General features: G+C 37.9%; 4 protein-coding genes across 8 annotated transcripts; 2 read left to right on the top strand and 2 right to left on the bottom strand.

Annotated features, from left to right (window-relative positions):
* The first annotated feature begins 1,264 nt into the window (after positions 1-1,264).
* Positions 1,265-4,134, top strand: LOC121775151 (zinc finger MYM-type protein 1-like). Its single transcript, XM_042172153.1, has 3 exons — positions 1,265-1,379; positions 1,576-3,381; positions 3,457-4,134. The coding sequence occupies exons 2-3, from the start codon at positions 1,579-1,581 to the stop codon at positions 3,967-3,969; spliced, it is 2,316 nt and encodes a 771-aa protein (XP_042028087.1). The 5' UTR covers positions 1,265-1,379; positions 1,576-1,578; the 3' UTR covers positions 3,970-4,134.
* Positions 4,135-5,917: 1,783 nt separating this feature from the next.
* LOC121773697 (laccase-22-like) lies at positions 5,918-11,457 on the bottom strand. 5 transcript variants are annotated; one of them, XR_006044831.1, is made up of 6 exons: positions 11,325-11,457; positions 10,965-11,116; positions 10,316-10,560; positions 9,991-10,119; positions 8,678-9,719; positions 5,918-6,038 (listed from the first exon to the last, which is right to left on the bottom strand). XR_006044831.1 is itself a non-coding variant. In XM_042170605.1 (6 exons), exons 1-6 carry the CDS (start codon positions 11,418-11,420, stop codon positions 7,738-7,740), a joined length of 1,677 nt encoding a protein of 558 aa, XP_042026539.1. In that variant the 5' UTR covers positions 11,421-11,457; the 3' UTR covers positions 6,748-7,737. The 5 variants fall into 5 exon arrangements, 4 of the variants coding, with proteins under 4 accessions (XP_042026539.1, XP_042026536.1, XP_042026538.1 ...); XM_042170605.1 differs by lacking the exon at positions 5,918-6,038 and adding an exon at positions 6,748-7,868 and having other exon boundaries at positions 8,796-9,719; XM_042170602.1 differs by lacking the exon at positions 5,918-6,038 and having other exon boundaries at positions 8,648-9,719; positions 10,965-11,127; positions 11,325-11,444.
* A 2,435-nt stretch (positions 11,458-13,892) lies between these two features.
* On the bottom strand, positions 13,893-17,589 carry LOC121775289 (sedoheptulose-1,7-bisphosphatase, chloroplastic-like). The gene is made up of 8 exons (XM_042172345.1): positions 17,360-17,589; positions 17,145-17,273; positions 15,676-15,861; positions 15,396-15,477; positions 15,085-15,306; positions 14,517-14,617; positions 14,362-14,433; positions 13,893-14,282 (listed from the first exon to the last, which is right to left on the bottom strand). Exons 1-8 carry the CDS (start codon positions 17,456-17,458, stop codon positions 14,001-14,003), a joined length of 1,173 nt encoding a protein of 390 aa, XP_042028279.1. The 5' UTR covers positions 17,459-17,589; the 3' UTR covers positions 13,893-14,000.
* Positions 17,590-18,505: 916 nt separating this feature from the next.
* On the top strand, positions 18,506-19,144 carry LOC121774570 (glucan endo-1,3-beta-glucosidase, acidic-like). The gene has a single exon (XM_042171419.1). It carries the CDS (start codon positions 18,506-18,508, stop codon positions 19,142-19,144), a length of 639 nt encoding a protein of 212 aa, XP_042027353.1.
* The last annotated feature ends 1,190 nt before the right edge of the window (positions 19,145-20,334 follow it).

The raw sequence follows: 20,334 nt of genomic DNA, 5'->3' as shown, positions 1-20,334 counted from the left end.
ATTACTATCTTTACATTAAAACTCATGTTTTTCTTCAATTTTTAGGGATCCGGGAAGGTGCAATTCAATATTTCAGATAGAAGAATTCTTTAATACGTTATGTGGGAATATCCTTATTTCCTAAACAATGAGGTTGGTATACTAAGATCATCAGCAATGGTGCAGATATCTCGGCGGACATCCCCGCCATCCCAAAAACACCTCCTGCAACGTCATACGGACATCCCACTGCACAATGACGGACATCCCCAAGCACATCCCGACGGACTTCCCACAATAATAAAAATTCACAAATTCACCAAATTAAACAATTTACGGAATTAAACAATTTACGGAATTAAAATTTCGACACAAATACTGAGAAATTGCAATCACTTTATTTTAAAAAAAGTTACATAATTATTAAAAAAAACTTACATAATTTCTAAAAAAAATACATAGTTAAAACAAAAATGCATAGTTCAACTAGCCGTATATATTGTTGATTATTTTAGTGTAATTGGATTAAATTGATTGATCAATATTGTCATAATGAGACATCATATAGGTTTGGAAGTGCGGAGTACACGTTTGCTTGAATTCGTTATGATTAGACGGGGGTTCGGGGGCAGGGCCCCGGGTAGCGGGGTCCAAGGGGCGGCAGCCCTTGGCTGGGGTTGTAGAAAATTGTTGAGTAGAAAATTCATCCAGAAATATAATTTTTGATAGTCGAAGGACTGATTTACAATGTTCGAAACTCCTTAAAAATCTCCCTAACATATATAGAGTTTTTTTAAAAAATAAAAAATCGGGATGTCCGTGCGGACGTCCTTCGTGTCAATGCAATGGCAGACGTCCCGGGAACGCCGCGGAACTCTGGTGCCCGCAACAGACGTCCGTATCCGTGCCTCCTTTGCGCAATGGCGGACGTCCGGCACGTCGGTCGGAATTCCGCCGGGACGGGCGCTATTGCTGATGCTCTAAACTAAAATAAGAAAATGGGTAATATTTTTCTAGAGTACATTTAATTCAATGTAGTGACTTGATACGTTAATGTAGTCGGGGATGGAGTTATAATTTTATAAACTGTTGGTAATATTATAATTTTGTATTTTCAAACAATTTTGATAAAGTAAAACTAGAATTCATACATTAAAATAGAAAACAAATTTTATAATTCTCACGATAAAACTTTTTGTGTCAAAAAGAAATTGCTTATAATTTTATTTTCTCAAAACTAAAAGTGCTAATCCATGATGCGACTTCAACTGAGGGTATGTTGGTAATTTGATTATGCCCTTCCCCTCAACCCTTTTCTTTCGCAAAATTCCAACTCATAGATAAAAAGCAATTGTCATCTTCCCCGCCAAACTGTTTAAGCCGCCGCCAAATTTGATTCGGTAAGCTCTATCTCCATTTTTTTTTGTAAATGCAATTAGGAATCAACACTGTTTTCATCACTTTAGGTTTTCTCTTTTCTGGAATTGCCAAACTTCAAAACTAGAATTATTATGGATTATTTGGAGAATTTTATGTTAGTAAGAAGAATAAGTCAGTATTTATGCTAATTTGTTTCAATTTTTTATGCTAATGTAGAATATGGAGAAATACCTTAAACGGTGTCGTAGTGGTTCATCTTCCTCTTCTAATGTAACAACCGGTTTTGAAATAGTGGAAATCAAACCTAGAGGAGAAGTGAAATTGAACTTAGATGAAATTGTTAGTGATCCAGGATTGAGGAAACCTGTTGATGAATTTGATGTGAATGTTCGGGATGAAGTTCGAAGAGAGTACATGGCCCGGGGGCCGTGCCAATTAGTCGGTTACACGTACCCGAGAAGCACGTTCGGTATCCACGATAGGAGTTTTCAGGAGGTTTGGTATCGAAAGTTTCCGTGGCTAGAGTATAGCGAGTCGAAAGACGCTGCATTTTGTTTCTGGTGTTATCTTTTCAAGCAATCGGATAAAGGGGGCAGGTATGCAGTGGATGCTTTCACGAAAACGGGGTTTTGTAACTGGAAACGAGCGCTGGAGAAGTTCAACGCGCATGTTGGGGCAGTGAATAGTTGTCACAATAACGCAAGAATTCAGTTTGAGGCTTTCCAAGATCAGATTCATAGTACGAATATGTTGGAGTCGTTTAGCCGGGAGATGAATGCTATTTGTCGTGCACGTTTGACTACGTTGTTGGATGTGACTCGTTTTATTTTGAAGCAAGGATGGCCTTTCTATGGAGTTGATGAGTTTGATTTTTCGTCGAATAGAGGTAATTTCGTTGAGTTGCTTGATTTTTACATTCAGAATAATCCCGACATCACGAAAGTGTTGAGTCTTAGTGCTCCGGAGAATAGCCAAATGACTACCCTCGAAACTCAGAAACAATTCGTGCATGCTTTTGCTTCAGAGATCACACTTGCCATAGTCGGTGATATTGGAGACAAGGTTTTTACTCTCTTGGTTGACGGGTTTTGGGATATTTCTATCGATGAGCATATTGGGATTTTTCTAAGATGCGTGAACGATGAAGGATATGTGATTGAGCGACTTCTTGCAATTATGCAACCACCCTATTGTAAATCCGATTTCTTAAAAGGTGTTATTGATGCTTTATTTGCAAAGCACGATTTATCATTCTCGAAACTGAGAGGTCTAGGATATAACGGGGGTTCAGGCTTTCGGCGTGAGTTTAACAAGTTGAAATCCTTAATATTGCAAGAAAATCCATATGCAATGTATGGTCATTGCTTTTCTTGCCAGCTTCAGTTGATTATTTTCGCTCTTGGCAAGGAAGAACGTTTGATCGTTTGCCAGGTTTTCGACTCGATCTCCATGATAGTGAATACAACCGGAGCTGTGGTTAAAATGGCAGATGAACTGAAGCAGTCAGAGCACGAGAGGCTAGTTAAGGAATTAGATGGTGGAGAAGCGGATAGTGAAGATCAAGATACTCGTTGGGGTTCGTACTATCTGACATTGCTCCGTCTCTGTTCTTCCTGGCCTTCAATCGAACAAGTGTTGATCAATGTATCTGACAATTCAACTTGTTCGGAAACTAGGATGAATGCTGAACGTATGGTTGATAAGATAGATGATCACGAATTTGTTTTTCTATTGCATTTGATGAGAGATTTACTCGGAATCACACACGAGTTGTCTCTCGTCTTACAACAAAAGGAGAAAGGTATCATTCAAGCATTGTCGTTGATAAGCAGCGTGAAATATCAGTTACAACGCTACAGGGAAGACGGTTGGGAAACAGTTTTGGACCAAGTGAATAAATTCTGTGAATTGAATCAGATTTCGTTGATCGACATGGATGGCGATACATCACGGCCTGGTAAAAGGCAATTCGAACCAGTCGTCTCCAATTACCATCATTATCATGTCCGGGTCTTCTGTCAGGTATTGCCTTTCGAAGTAAATTGTTTTATTCCGTTTATCAAATCTTTCAATCCTAATTGAGTTCTCTATGGTTAGATTGTTGATTCGGTTATCCAAGAGATGAATGATCTTTTCTCAGACGATCGCATTGAAGTACTTCGCTGCATAGCATGTCTTGATCCGAGGAATTCGTTTTCCCAATTCAACGTCGATCAACTCATGCACTTTGCTTCTTTGTACAAAGAAGACTTCTCAGCGGACGACTATTTATGCCTTCCGCAGCAGCTGAGCAATTTCGTCGCTAACATGAGGCACGATTCTGAATTCTCCGAAATCAGCAGCTTGGCAAGCCTCGCCATGAAGATGGTTGAAACGGGTAAAAGTTCTGTCTTTCCATTGGTTTATCGTTTGATCGAGTTGGCGTTGGTTTTGCCAATCACCACCGCATCTGTCGAGAGAGCCTTTTCTGCAATGGAGACTATCAGGACTCACGAGGTTGACCAGCGGGGAGACGAATGGAGGAATGCTACTTTGATTGCTCACATCGAGCATGATGTTCTATCGACAGTCGAGAACGAGCAGATCCTGCGGCATATTCAGTTAAGCTAGAATCACCAGGAGTGAATTTTTTTTGTCGATGTGAAAGCATCAATAGTTTGAACATATTAGCAGAGTGATTGAAAGGAGAAAATCATTGCTGTATTTATATGGTTAATTAGTACTCTCAATTATATCATGGTATGTTATTGGCATTTTGAAGTTGCATTTATAGTATAATGCTTAGTTGAGTAAGAATCATCTGTTTTTTTCTTGCTGTCTTTAATCTTTAAGAGTAGTTGATGGTCTTTTCTTGCATACTATACTAAATTCCTTAGATTTTATTTTGTCACAGAATTATCCAAATATTGAATACGAAATGTTTTCACAATATAAGATAACAAAATAAATTGCAATAGTTTAATTGATAGTAGAAATACAAAACAAGAAGCGCCTGTAGCTCAGTGGATAGAGCGTCTGCTTCCTAAGAGTGTCCACAGTCCGGAACAGCTGCGCCACCGCCACAAAAACTTGTCTACAGCTACAAAAAACTTTTCTGCCATATCATCACAAAATAATTAAGGAAAAAAAACGGAAGAGACCGCCGAAGCCTCCGTCCCCTCCGCCAGATAGGGGTAACAAATCGTGCGTGTTGGGTCGTTATCGTGTCAACATGATAAGGACACGACCCAATAAGGATAAACACGAACACGACCCGATAAGAAAATCTCAAACACGAACTCATTAACGACACGAACCATCTTGGTCAACATAACACGAACATGACACGGCACGATAACGACACTATAACTACATGACCTGATAACACGATAAGAATATATTAACATCAAGATAACAACTACTCATGATTTAAAATTTATAAAACCTCGAATCTGATTACACAATCTAGTTTGATGAATAATAAGATAAATAGATTCATACTTCATAACAACAAAATCCAACACGATCACGACACGAAATTTAGGTATTTAAAATAATAGTAAAAATCAATAATATTAAAAAGATAATTTCTTAACGGGTGACACGAACACAATACGAAATTTTCGTGTTCTTAACGTGTCGACCCGATAAGGACACGAACCCAATAAGCCATGACCCAAACCCATTAATTTCGTGCGGGATCGTGTCGTGTTATCGTATCGTACCAAAAATTGTCTGCCCTACCGCAAGCAATAGACCGCCGCGGGCCTATTGTGGACACTCTGAGCCCAATGTTGTGAGCACTTCCAAATTACTAGTACATTGCAAAAAAAACATATATGTACTGATGTACACAATCTACTTCTATTATGTTGCTCAAACACTCCAACTTCCAAACTGACTTCTTATATTTTCCTCGAACTTCAATTTACCATATTGGTATCATAGCAACGATTGAGAAATGATGAATTAACAACAAGCCATTATACACTATATACAAAATTCTAAGCAATTTATAGATTGAATTATGTAGGATAAGAAAGAAAAAGATAAATGAGTAACAAATTAAAAGTGATTTTCCATTTTTAGCATGAAACTAATTTTATTTTTGTCCTACAAAAATAAAAAGATTAAAGATGTGACTAAAGTTGAACAGTATTTTCTAGATTTATGAATAAAATGAAACAGATTTCAGTATCATATATGCCCAAAATAGTTGCAAGCCATTCCAAAATTATCAATGCATACCAAAATCCAAGCACAATGAGCCAAAAACAAGTTGTCACAATCCAAAATCATCTCCCATAAATACCATCGGCCGTGACCGGATCAACACCATTTAATAAATGGTTTCCCGAGAGGGCGGCTGAGAAGGGAGCGGCTCCCGCTCCCGCGCCCTTGCCCTCGCCGCTCTATAATCCTTATACGCCTCAACGCCATTGATAAAATGGCCAACATTATCCCTCCTCAGCTTGATCAGCGCGTAGGCATGCCTCAGCCCGTCGTCCCTCACCTCGTCATTTTCCGCCATGGCGCAGTAGAACCCGAAGGCCTTGCTGAACTTATCCGCATTCTCGCTCATGCACGTCTTCAGCTTCCCGATCGCCTCCTCCCTCGTCGCCACCCTCTCGCCGTTGCCAAAGTCGATTGCGGGGTCCACCGGCGGCGCGTTCCTCTTCAGGCGCTGCACGACTCCGACTCTGTGTTTTAGGAGGTCGGCGTTGAATCGTCCACCGATGGTGGCCCATTTGGGGTTGACGGCGTCGACGAGGTTCAGGTAGGTGTGGGCCCCCTTTACCTCGCTCTCTAGCGCCGGATCGTTGTTCACGCGTGGCATTTTCTGCTGAGAGGAATTGGAAATGGGGAGAAGAGAGGAGGAGCTGCGATTGCTGAATGATGGCCATTGCTAGGGTTTATAGAAATGGGAGGAAGGAAACGAAGGGTCTTTCGATAAATTGCGAGAAAGCCCTCCTTTAAGTTTTACTACCACCTCCCCTGAAAGTTTGTCCCATTTTTCCATTTCCGTCTATCCCATAAAATTTGTCTCATTTTACTTTTACCATTTTTGATAATGGACCTCATATTCTACTAACTCATTCTAACTCACATTTTATTACTCCTTCCGTTCCACAAAGATTGTTCAATTTTTCAATTTTTGTCCGTCCCACAAAATTTGTCTCATTTCACTTTTTACCATTTTTGGTAGTGAATCTCATATTCCACTAACTCATTACTACTCACGTTTTATTATAAAACTAACTTTTTCAACTCACTTTTTATTATATTTCTTAAAACCCGTGCCCGGTCAAAGTGAGACAATCTTTATGGGACGGAGGGAGTACAAAACTAATATATAAAACTATGACTCATATTCTACTAACTTTTTTATCTCACTTTTCATTACATTTCTTAAAACTCGTCTAGGGTCAAAGTGGGACAATATTTGGGGGACGGATGTAGTATAAATTTTCAGTCAAGGCTTTTAATTGATGAAAAGTTTCATAACAGCCCATGAGCTTTCGAAGAATTATATACTCCATATAAATTTGTGGAACGTGGATCTCATTTTAATAATTATATACTCCATATGAATTTATAGTACTAATAGAATGTAGATATAATGATTTAGTTGATTGTATATGGTGCATTTACTTAAAAAAATGGGAGTCACGGGACTTTAAATTGCATACATACTGAAATGAAAAAAATATGATACTCCATACGTCCAATAATAGATGTCATATTTAGGGAATGACAAAGGATTTTATGAGATGTTGTTTTATGTATTAGGTGGACAAAGAAAATAATATATTTATATTAATATGAAATATAGTTTTTTTTTCAAAAAATGAAATGCGACATCTTTTATGGGACAAACTAAAAGTAAAATTGTGACATCTATTATAGAATGGAGAGAGTATTTTTTTTTTGTAGATATAGGGAGTATGACTCATGGATAGGGGAAAAAACTATATAAATTGGCCCTTGGACGAGCAAAACTATATATATTAGGGCATCCACAGTGTAGCCATGCGGACGATGGCACATCCATCGTCCGCGGACAATAGGGCTTCGACCAGGCATCATCCGCGGTATCGTCCGCCCCACTGCGGGCGAGGCGGACGATGCAACGCGTTTTCCTTTTTTTTTAATTCTTCAAAATTTATATATATACACCACAATTCCTTTCACTCTTCAACATTTCACTCTTTCATCTCATTCTCTATTTCACTTATAATGAATCCCGGTGATTACCCAAGTCCGAATAGTTCATAAAACATTTTCTCTTTTCTGGTATGTGTGTGAATTATTGACATGCTGCTTGAGCTTTGAGCACATCATCCTCTTCACTCTAAAACTTTCCCCAGAATAAACTATACAAATATTTAAATTGAATGTTCAACATTTTGGAAGATCTTTTGGAGGAGGCAAGATTGATTCATTTGGGCCTTTTCCATTTTCCACCAAAATTGCCATCTTAAGCCCCCATGTTGTGTGCACTTCCAAATGACAATGCAAAAACCACATTCCTGCACACAATAGTCAAGATTAACTCGTCACAATATTGCTCGAGACTGAATTGATCCGAGATTACCTGATATTTATTTTGTCGTAGAAAATATGCCAAGACTCATAAATCAAAACTAATCTCATGTGATTATGATAATGCAAATATGTTGTACTTGAGTGCAATTACTTTATATGTTAAATGCAAATAATTCATAAAATTTAGGTTAAACGAGATTGATGGAGTACGTACTAAACAAGCCCAACAGCAGTAAAGCCCATCAGCCTAAAGCCCAAGAAAGAGTATCAGTTCGGCATGACTAAAGAGTATCAGTCCGGCATGACTAAAGAGTTCAGTTCGGCATAACCAAAGAGTTCGGCCCCAGCCTACAGCTCGGTAAAAGCCAACCAATCAAACTCTGCTCTCAGGTCGGCATCAAGCTCTACTCTCAGATCGGCAAAAGCTGCTCGGCAATAATTCAGCAGTTCGGTCTCAGTATTCGACCGAACTAGGAGATAGTGGACTCATGCAGGATTTCCACCTCCACTACACCCACGATCTATTTAGTGGTGTCAAGCAGTCATTAACTCATGCAGGATAGTGGACCCATGCAAGATCGCCACGATCTCCACGACATCCACTACCTAGTAAATGGCTGCATGCCACGATCTTGGTTTAATATATAAATAGAACTTAGATCAGATAGATAGGGTTAGACTCTCTCGCTTTCTAGAGATCAAATATAAAATAGCAAGTCTGTATTGTAAGCTGTAGAAAACAGATCAAGCAATACAACTCTGCCCTCTTTTCTTCCCGTGGACGTAGATTTACCTCAGTAAATCGAACCACGTAAATTCATTGTGTCGTGATCTTTATTCTCTACCAGCATTCATCGCCATCAAAAATTCGCCGATTCATCAGAGATTATATCTTTTGTGGTAATTCATACCAGGATTATCAGCTCGGAACCGTATCGCTGTCCATCCACCGGTAGGCACACTAATAGTATTCCTCTCAACCGGGTCCACAAGATTAAACCTCTTTGGATCATTCTCCGCATCATAATTCCCAATCCCTTTCCCCACCACATAAAAATTAAATCCGTGCAGATGCATCGGATGGCTCTCCGGCGCGATCACCGCCGTCCCCTGCACCACCATCTGCACCGTCGAATTATACCCCACCCGGTACACCCTCGTCCCCGTCGCCGTCCCCATGTTCGCCGGCGCCGCCACCCCCGTGTAGTTCCACGGCGTCACCGGCGCCGCCGGAAAATCCGCCGTGTAGACGCCGCTCACGTTGTAGTAGTGCGCCTGCAGCAGCGCGGTGGCCGGCATCACGAAGCTGACGTTGTTGACGGCTGCCACCACGCGGGTGCCGTTGACGCACGACGCGCACGGGTTCACCCCAACACCGACGGCGAGGAGGAGCGAGTGGTCGGCGCCGGTGGGCACGGCGGCGGGGTACTCCGGCGAGTTTAGGCTCCGGAGGCCGTCCTCGAAGGCGGTCGTGACCGGGGTGGCGTTCCGGGAGGGGACTCCGGCGACGGCGCCGGCGCCGGAGAGAAGGGCGGCGCCGGCGTAGAGGAGGGCGGCGGTGGCGACCTGGTTGTCGGTGGGGACGATGGTATCCATGAAGGGGGAGATGGCGATGACGTATTTTCCGATTGGCTGGTTGGCGGTGAGGAGGGCCGTGGTGGTCTGGCCCGGCCCGATGAATATGGTGTCGGTTGCGAAGGGCTTCGTGTAGGAGGCGTCGACTTCGACGACGGTGAGGCGGTGGCCGGCGATCTTGAAGAAGAGCTCTTCGTTCACTGCGGCGCTGACTATTCGGAGGAGATATGTTTTTCCGGTCTCCACGTGGAGGGTGTATCCTTCAAATTCAATAATTGAACAATAAACTATTTAGATCAATCTCAATTCGAAGGATTACACAATCAAATATATTTGGTGATTTTTATTAAAGGTTCATCAATTTTTATAAGTTAGTTGCTAATGTAACACACTTTTATTTGTAAGAAAATATTATTATATTGATTCGTCTCACTCAGATTTATACATTTCTAAGATTAAAACACAACTATTTCTACTTTATACGACGGGTTAAAAATCGACGAATAATAAATGACGTTTATGCTATAGAACCTGAAGAAGAGCAATTTGGAGAAGGGCCGGGAAGGCCGTTAATGGTGTGTGCATCCGACACATTAGGCGGTAGGCCGGCTTGCATAGCTTGGTTGATCACAGCTTCCACATCCGACTTCCACCATTCACCTGTTCATGACGCCATGTCAAATAGTAAGAAAATTTTCTTTTCAAAACAAAAAATTATCTGAATATTTTGTGTTAATTATTGTACAATGGGCTTTATCACCAAGTCAAATAATAACAAAACATGGCTTTTTCGATATTTTAATTTCAAAAATTTTAAAATAGTCACTACCAATATTATTTTCTGCGTCTAGCTAACCTAATACGATGATCTCTTCTTTATGAGGCTTGGGAAATGGATAAGGAATCCCGAGCCTCGGCAGAATGACAATTGCACCATGCACGGTGGCTCTCTGCCAATTGATATGTGCATGCCAAAGCAAAGTCCCTCTCTGGCCCATGAGGGTAAAATTGTAAACGTAGCTCTGACCCGTCTGAATCGGGCATTGCGTGATATAAGCCGGCCCATCGGCCCACCCAGTCCGGAGCTGCCTAACGCCGTGCCTAAATGTAAATTCACCACCATTTCAGCAAAAAAACACAAAATCTAATAATTAAGGTTATTTCTTTTTAAATACACAAACTTTTAGTTTTTAATTATTTATATTAAATGAACTTTATGATCTTCTAATTTTCTCTAAAAGTAGTACTCTAAATACACGAACTTAATGTATTTTTAGTAAATTCAAATACACGTCGTCTTATCCTTAGCATATAGTGTTTGACACGTTGGAGTTATGTAGATAGTAACATGTCATGAATAAGCCAAATTAGTTATAATTTGATTATAGCATCTTGGTGGGGGGAAAATTCAGAAGAACACTAAATTTGTATATTTTGATTGAAAGAAAAAATTTAGAAATTTTTTTTATCAAAATTAAAATAACTAAAAAATTACTAATAAAGACCAGTGTATTGTGACATTGTCTGTGACATGGTTCACAACCCTAACAATGACCGTATCATCTTCCCTAGCATAGAGAGTAGGCCCCGGGAATTTTCCGTTCACAACGATGATGGGCTTGCTCGCGCATAGCCTCGTCATGTTCTTCCTCACCACCTGACAAAAACCTTGAAATATACATAAGCTCAACAAAAGAGTGTTTCATGAGATATTTAATCATGTTTTATGTCTCTAACACGAAAACCCTCAATCGCACGAAAATTTGATTTATATCCCTTTTGACATAATCAGGGACGGACGCTAATTTGTTTCGGTGAGCGCTAAGTTGGGGACACGGAACGGGATTAAGCGACGAATCACTTACCCTAAACTTATAGTATCGGATTCTCGATTCGACATACGAGGAAGAGGAGAAGAGAGTGAGAAGTGTGAGAGCTAAAGCCACACCAAGTTTTGCCATATCTCTGATTTTTTGGCTGTGGAGTCTCTGTTTAGGATAGGAGAGTAATCAGAAGAAGGTAGAGTTATAAGGGAGAGTAAAACAAATGTCGTTTTAGAAGAGTTTGGTAAGGAAGAGGCCATGCAGTTTTCTTGGGTATTACACAAAGTGGATTTATTTAGTGAATGGTATGTATCCTCTATATTTTGATATCTTAGACATGAATTTTGTCTACTTTTTTCAGTACTTTACGTGATTGCTTTGGTTGTTTTATTTCTTTTGTCAAAGATGGGACTTTGAATTTTTGTTAAATCTCCTACTTTGAGAAAAGAAGGGATAGTTATGTAACACCTTTGTCTCATTTAAAGTGGAGTTTTTCTTGTTCTACATGAAATATTATATTATAAATTAAGTGGAAGATGAATAAAGTAAAAATAGCGATTTTCCAATTTAGAAAAATGTGCGGCTTTAAGTGGGACACCTCGAGAGGAAAACAAGTAACTTTAAGTTGGACGGATGGAGTGTTTATACTAACTATATGCATGAGTTGGTAATTGGGTTTGTCGGATTCTCTCTCCACTTAACACACTATATTAAATCTCATACCGAAAAAAAAATGTTGCATTTTAAATGGGACAGAGGGGAAGTACTTGACACTTTTATTTTTTTCATTTATGTTATATTACTGTAGAACTGTAAAATATAGAGACATAATGGAGAAAGTAGTAGTGTATATCTCATTAGTAAACATAGGCCACATATATATACAAGTAACTAAGCTAGGCTATGTTACATAACCGATGTGGGATAAAAATCATATACTATATTAACACTCCCCCCCTCAAGCTGGATCATATATATTGATCAAGTCCAGCTTGGTACAAAGTTCTGAGAAACGCTTCACAGGCAACGGTTTGGTGAAGATATCAGCAATCTGGTTAGACGATGAAGTGAAAGGAGTAGTAATTGTCCGATTCAAAACACACTCTCGAATGAAATGACAATCAACTTCAATATATTTAGTCCTCTCATGAAAAACCGGATTGTTTGCAATATAGATTGCAGCTTGGTTATCACAATATTTTAAGATAATCTTGAAAAGCGACACCAAAAACACACAATTCATTCAAGAAAGTTTCTAATTAAGAGGTGGAAGTGAATGATTTCTATAAATGAATTGATTGCTTAGGTGCAATGTCTGTAGCAAGTACGTATTCCAGAAGGGTATTATACTACTGTACAGTGCAGGAGTTGGTAATTGGGCTAAATGACAAAGGAAGAGATGATTAGTTGAGAAATAATTTTCATTTAAATCATGCATCAATATTTAAAATAAGTTAAATTACATGAAGTTACAAATAAGCAACACTATAAAAATGACCATTTACACACCCTATAGCCTCTAGTTTTCCATTTCCCACAACTGCATAGATCTATTGGCTAAAAAATGGCATTTTTTCAATGTTGAGAAGTTGCACATCTTTTTCTTCACCACAATCACAATAATTTGTTCAAAGAGTGTGACAGAGTTTCTAGATGAGATCTCAATAGCAGCCTCAATTCTATTGATATTAGACTTGTATAGATAACCCTTGAACACCTGTCTATAATTGGGTGAAATGGAAGAGTGTTATCAACATGTTTTAAACCTTGTGTATTGGTGCATCAACAGTGCCTCTTGAAGAAGACATAAAATTTCTTGCAAAGGGCTAAGGAAAACCATGCTATCAAGTCAAGAACTCTTGCTTTCTTGCAAGTATGAAATATCTATTAGGACAGCTTCTTTTTTTGTGATCCTTTGAGAAAAAAGATTCATTCTCTTCATGAAAAATAGGAGGTAGAACAAAGATTTCTTTTTCGATTCAATCATGTCCTTGTTATATATCCATATAATATACTCCTACAAACAAAAACTCAAAGTGTGCATGTGTTGACCTAGTAGTAGAGTAGTTAATGTCCAAGGCCAAAAGTTGCAGATTCGATTCCACCGTGTCGCCTTTAAAATTAATGTTTATTTATCAATAAAAAAAAACTCCAAAAAAACATCTAGGCATATTAGAGCTCCTGAGCTTCTTGTAAATTAATATCTCCGCATCATTGACAAAGTCTAAAATAGTAATCTATATATGCCTATAAAATGGAATAAATATAGTGATAGTTTGATTGTTCGTGGTAGTAAATAGGCAAGAAAATATAATTTATTTTCTAGTCTTTAAAAAAATAGGAGTAAGTTGTGATACTTCGCTGAAAAAATCCTTTTGATGACAAAAATGTATACATAGAAGTTAAATTAAATGTGAATGGAATGAAATGAGTTAATGAAATGTTGACTTTATTTATAGTAAAAGTGAAATAAAATTTATATGTGTGGAAAAATAGAGTACAACTACTTAGATGATTCTTAGCACAAGAAATGCTTTGGAAACTACAAAGACAGTCCCAAGTAGCATTTCACAAAATTTTTGCACCATATTGAGACAAAAGTGATAAGAGTTTGACAACAAAGAACTCATGATCAAGATATATTTCCATCTTTAATATTCATCAAGACATAGTTTTACATGTAGAAAATCCATATTCCTCTAGCTAGACAAGATGGCCTCAAGCAGTAGCCCCGACCGGCGCAGCAGACTTGAGTCTGGATGACCCGTAGAGGGTTTCCTCGAACCGAATGATCTCATTCTTGGATCCATAGGCCACTTGAGTCCTGTCATCAAGATTGATGACCTCCTTGTCCAGCACAGACTGCTTGCCGTCGCTGCTGTATCCGCCCGCCTTCTCGATCAAGAACCCTAAAGGCGCCACCTCGAACAACAACCTCAGCTTGGCCTTGGCAGTTGGTGAAGTCACATTTGTGAAAATTCCCTTTTCCTTCACAATGATCTTCATCCCAAAAAACACATAACATCTTAGCCTGACTAATATCTCGCCTTGTCGTTTAGGGTTTAGGGTTTAGACGTACCTGATTGACATCGGGCACCATTCCTCCGGTGTATCTCAATGTGTATTTCTCACGAACGTAGTAGTCGACCAGCTGTGGATTCGAATTTTATACCGTTATACATGCACATTTAAATCATGAAAAGATGAAGAAAGGAAGATTAGAAGAAAAATAACCTTGGCATAATCAGAATTGTCAAATGTAGCCCTCAAATTACCAGGTGAAAACATCTTTCCCTCTCCAATAGATGTTGTGTCCTTCACATGTTGCCATTTTCCTTCAAGGAAAAAGAGTTTTTCATCATATTAAGTTGGAACACAACAAGTCATGTCAATTATGAAAGATCATATTAAGTTGGAACACAAGAAGTCATGTCAATTATGAAAGATATATGGACTAGATTAGAATATAGTAGGATTTTAACTAAGCTTGGATCATTACTTATTTAATGCAGATAATATATACTCTTTTCATCCACAATTTAAAATTTCACTTCGACCTGATGTGGATTTTTTAAAAATGCGAAGAAAAGTTGGTGGAAAAAGTAAATGAAATATGGGTCTATAGTAATAAAATGCGCGTATAATGATTGGGTGAAGCGTTGGGTGCATTTGCCAAAAATGAAAAAAAAAAGTAAATTAGGATTAAAAATCGTGGACGTTCTGAAATACCAAAATGAGATCTTTCATGGACAGATAGAGAATTCTCCAGTGTGTATCATTAGATGATGACAAAAATTCTTACCTTCGTCTAGAAGGAGGAACTCATGTGTTCCAGGGCAGTCCTTGAGGGCGAGAACATATGTCGTTCGTGGCCCGTAAATCCCCATCGCAGCCGCAACCTGCTGAGATCCGGTGACTCCGGTGAGCTTGTCACCAGGCCACACTCCAAAGATTGTGCCAACTGTGAAATTTGTGTCCACAATGCTGGAGCCATCAAGTGGATCAAATGCAACACTGAATCCCCCTGCTCCGAATCCGACGTCATAATTAATTAAATAGCCAAAACGAACAACTGATGAAATAAAATACGAGATTTTGCACGAAAGCACACACCTTCAACAGGGCCTCCCATGTCTTGGAGCTCCGGGACTTCCTCGGAGCAAGCATACTTGCAGAAGTGAGAGTATTGCAATGCCTATGCATTTAAACGCACATTTCTTAAAATCCGTGCCAAAATAAAATAAGACTTCTTTTTTTGTTGGACGGAGGGAGTAAAAAAATTTTCCTTCTTTGCTTATTCATTCTCTTCTCACAATAAATTTGCAACCAAAGAAAATGCACGCGTATATACGCAACGGTACACAAATAAGGGTGACGAAGAAGGAAAGTGAACCTCAAAGAGAAGCTTGTCGGCGAGCATATCAACGGCAAGCTGCTCATCTCCGAAAGAGTTAACACAGGCGGTTCCACCACAAGAAGCGGTTCTAACTTTGAATGAAATTGTTCGAAGCGCTTCTCCCATACACATCATCAGCCTAATCAGCCCCTTGTCCGACGTCGATTTCGACAGAAATTCTTCCTGCAATATACATGCGCCACAAAACAATCACCAATGGCGAATCCAGAAAATAGAACTTGTGCGTCCAAAATGGTAATACTACTTCTGTTAACAATCAAAAGTCATGTTTTTCTATTTTGGATTATTTATTAAAAATTAGTCACTTCTATTTTCGGCAAGTTCCTCAGTTCAATAAATTGGCTCATTTTGCACTGACTTCATTTTCTTCATATCTTTCTCTTATTTTAACAATTTTGCGGTAAATGAATTTTGGAACAAGCTGGGACTTATGTGTTGAGTTGTACTATTAAAACAAAATTGCCAAATTGCCAACCATATCAAATTCTGGTCCATCTCGCAACTTTAAAAATCAACCGAAAAATATGAAATTTAGATATATTCTCAATTATTCATGTGAAAATTTGTTATAGCCTACATGTAGTATATTGTTCATATTTTTTAACAAAACAATGTCGTTTCTTTATCAACAGATAACATTATTTAATTCATCGGTGATAAGTATGATTTTTTCGATTATAATTCTTCACTATGCGATTATGGTAAACAAATCCAAACTTCATAATGATTTTCAAAATTGCAGATTTTAATTTTACCAAATTTCATAATTTTACCAAATTCTGGTCCATCTCGCAACTTTAAAAATCAACCGAAAAATATGAAATTTAGATTTATTCTCAATTATTCATGTGAAAATTTGTTATAGCCTACATGTAGTATATCGTTCATATTTTTTAACAAAACAATGTCGTTTCTTTATCAACAGATAACATTATTTAATTCATCGGTGATAAGTATGATTTTTTCGATTATAATTCTTCACTATGCGATTATGGTAAACAAATCCAAACTTCATAATGATTTTCAAAATTGCAGATTTTAATTTTACCAAATTTCATAATTTTACCAAATTCTGGTCCATCTCGCAACTTTAAAAATCAACCGAAAAATATGAAATTTAGATTTATTCTCAATTATTCATGTGAAAATTTGTTATAGCCTACATGTAGTATATTGTTCATATTTTTTAACAAAACAATGTCGTTTCTTTATCAACAGATAACATTATTTAATTCATCGGTGATAAGTATGATTTTTTCGATTATAATTCTTCACTATGCGATTATGGTAAACAAATCCAAACTTCATAATGATTTTCAAAATTGCAGATTTTAATTTTACCAAATTTCATGATTTTTCTGACAATTTGCTCAAATAATCAAACCCAACTCTAAAACTTAACATTTCCTAAGTTTTCTCTATCCTTCAATATGTTTAACTCTTACCAGACTGTCTCCAATCTCACACTTAGTCACAAGAGTGGAAGAACTCTTCCCATTCGCCTTCGCCGCCTTCATCGATGATCTCGGCGCCGCCCGCAACGACTCCCCGAATATAGAGCTCCCTTTTGAGCTCTGCACCAAATGATTTCACAAACCAAATCATTTTCAACTCAATGTTGCAAAATTACCCAAAAAAAGAAGAAAAAAATTCAAGAAACCTTTGAGCGAGATGATGGGAGTGAAGCAGAGTATTGTTGATGAGAGGAAACATTGGGCAAGATTGCGACACGTGTACAGCATGCCATAGCAGCTTCCATCTTTAAGTTGTTATTACAAGATGATGTTCTTGAGTAACTGGATTAACTGATTCTTTTTTCTTGGGTTACATTACTATTTGGGAGGGAAGAGATAAGTTGGGGGTGTGATTTCGATCTCACATTAATTTGTGGCCTAGATGTTGGTGGCTCTTAACTTGGGATATGGGTGTGCATCATCAATTTGTTTGTTTATGCAATTTGTAAAGTGTAGTCTCACCCTTGATATTTTTGGGTCTTGGAAAAAGTGAAGAAATATCAATCTAATTATCTATAGATATTAATGTATAGAAATTTGTTTACTCATTTTATATTTTAAATTGCAATTATAATATTAATACAAATATTGACAATGAGATATTCAATGCTAGGTAGTACTATTTATAAATTTAAAAACGCACTTCACTTACATTTATTCATGGCTCACACCTCAATTTTTCTCTTATTTTCTTTATTTTTCTTATTTTATATATTATAATTTATAATCGTATATATATTTTTGTCTTTATATACAAATAATAAAAAATTAGAATTTGAATAAAACTAAAAAACTACAGTAACTTAATAGCCAAAAATATCAAATAGAGGAAATAAGTATAAAAATCCCCACTAATAAAACAGTATCAATGATTCAATTTTGCATTTGACAAAGCTTATGACAAATTCACATTGTTAATCAATGTGTTTGCGTTACTTATTTATCTCTTCTCTCCTATTCTTTATTGTAACTAAAAAAAGGTACTACTACTACTTTCGTTTCGTCTATAAATTTTTTAATTTTTTTTACTATTACTATTATTTTGCGTATTTACGTATTCATATCATCTCTTTAATTATCATTTCTTACTATTATTATTTAAAAAAATGTGTAATCAACACGTGCAACGCATTGAGTCGTCCGCGCCATACACCCACCCCTGCACCATACACGTTACACCCCTCTCTCCTCCCTCTTTCAAACGGAAAATTAACTGAATTTGGCGCCACGATTAAACCCTCCATTGATAAACCTCTCTTCCCCTCAAAAACCCCCAATCCCCACCCAACAAAATGCCTCCTCTCCTCCTCCTCCTCCTCCTCACCTCTTCTCTCCACTTCCTCTCCCCCTCCTCCGCCGCCACCATCGCCGAATTCCAGGAACCAATCGGACCTCTAATCGTCCACCCCCTCCTCCAATTCCTCGACGGAACGAACTCCTCCTTCCTAATCAACCTCCACCCCTACCACATCCTCAAAATCAACTCCGAAATTCCGATCGAATTCGTCCTGTTTCAAACGAATCCGTTCAATTTCCGCGACGACGTCACCGGAGCCAGACACCGCAACCTCTTCGATGTGACGGTCGACGCAATCATCGCCGCCATGGCGGCGTCAGGGAAGGAGAATGTGCCGGTGATCTTGGCGGAGACAGGCTGGCCGACCGGATCGGAGGCGGAGGACGCCGGAAACTACGCCGAGATGTACTTGCGCGGCCTGATAACGCATCTCCGATCTGGATCTGGATCTGGAACGCCTCTGTTTAATGAGGGGATTCAGAGAGGTACAATCAGCAGTTCGAATGGTACAAGAAGCGATGCGGCTGCGGGAGAGTGGGGGATTTTGTACCCAAACATGACGATGAAGTACAGATTCCGTTTCTCCGATGGGATACGTTGTATCATCCGAGGTTGGCTCGATTTCTTGCTGTGATTTGCTTTTGATTGTTTACCTGTATTATTGGAAGGAATTTCTTGAGGTTTTGGATTTCATCTTCAACGATTGATCGGAGAAGGTGATTCGTTTGGATTTTTTCTTGTGAATATTGGATTGTTGTTTGTTAGAATGATGAATTGTCAATGAGATTTCCTTTTACCAGCTTGAGATTCTGATTTTTGATCAATGCATTTTCTATGTGAAATTCTAAGCTTTCTACATTAATTTGTATAAAATCAAGAAATTGAAGAAGATGATTGTTTTGGTGAATGATAGTTTGGCGGGAATGTGGTAAGTTTGTATAATTGTATTCTCTTTGCTTTAAATTTAGTTTCAACAACATGTTTAATTATGTCATTAGTTAACACTTAACAACTCTCCAACCTCATAATAATATTATTAACAAAGCTTAGTAGTAGTAATTTTGAATAGAGGAAACATCTTTTTAGGTCCACGAACTTTGCCAAAATATCATTTTAGGTTCGTGAACTTTGAAAATATCATTTTAGGTCCGTTAACTACAAGTTAATATCATTTGAGCTATTTTGAACTTTTTCCGGATGAAAATGCCCTTATGACCTTCAAATGACAATTTGGACAATTCTTTCGCCACTCATCTTGCGTCAAAGACCTATAGTCCAATAATTTTTAACGGCAAATTTTTATTTTTAAATTCAATTTGCATGGTAATTGATCTTCATTCTTAAATTCATATAAATAATACTCCGAATGACAATCCAAATTAATAGCTATCTAATTTCAAAATAAATAAACTAAATATAATTCACAAATCACCTATAGTAAGTTCTTAAAATGCAGTTTAGATTGAAAAAATAAAATAAAGTATCAAGTCCCAATTCACTATCCATATATAATTGATCATTTAATAATTAAAAATTAACATATAACTATTTTTACGGAAAATTTTAATTATATTTAAATTCAATTTAGATGGTAATTGAATTAAGTAGTAGTAAAAAAAATTGTTGGACTCTATGTATTTGACGCAAGATGAGTGGCGAAAGAATTGAGAAGGTACAAACACATAATTAGATACTAGTATCGCAATTGAGAAGTGATTAAAGGTTAAAAAACGTCTACTAACGGAGACACAAACGAGATTGAATCCATAGCAATAATGAGACAAGGATACATCATTTTGAACCCTGATGAAAAATGTACGGTGA

This window comes from Salvia splendens, chromosome 17 (assembly GCF_004379255.2).
Source record: "Salvia splendens isolate huo1 chromosome 17, SspV2, whole genome shotgun sequence".
Taxonomy (NCBI): domain Eukaryota; kingdom Viridiplantae; phylum Streptophyta; class Magnoliopsida; order Lamiales; family Lamiaceae; genus Salvia; species Salvia splendens.
This window is presented reverse-complemented; position numbering and strand designations above follow the sequence as displayed.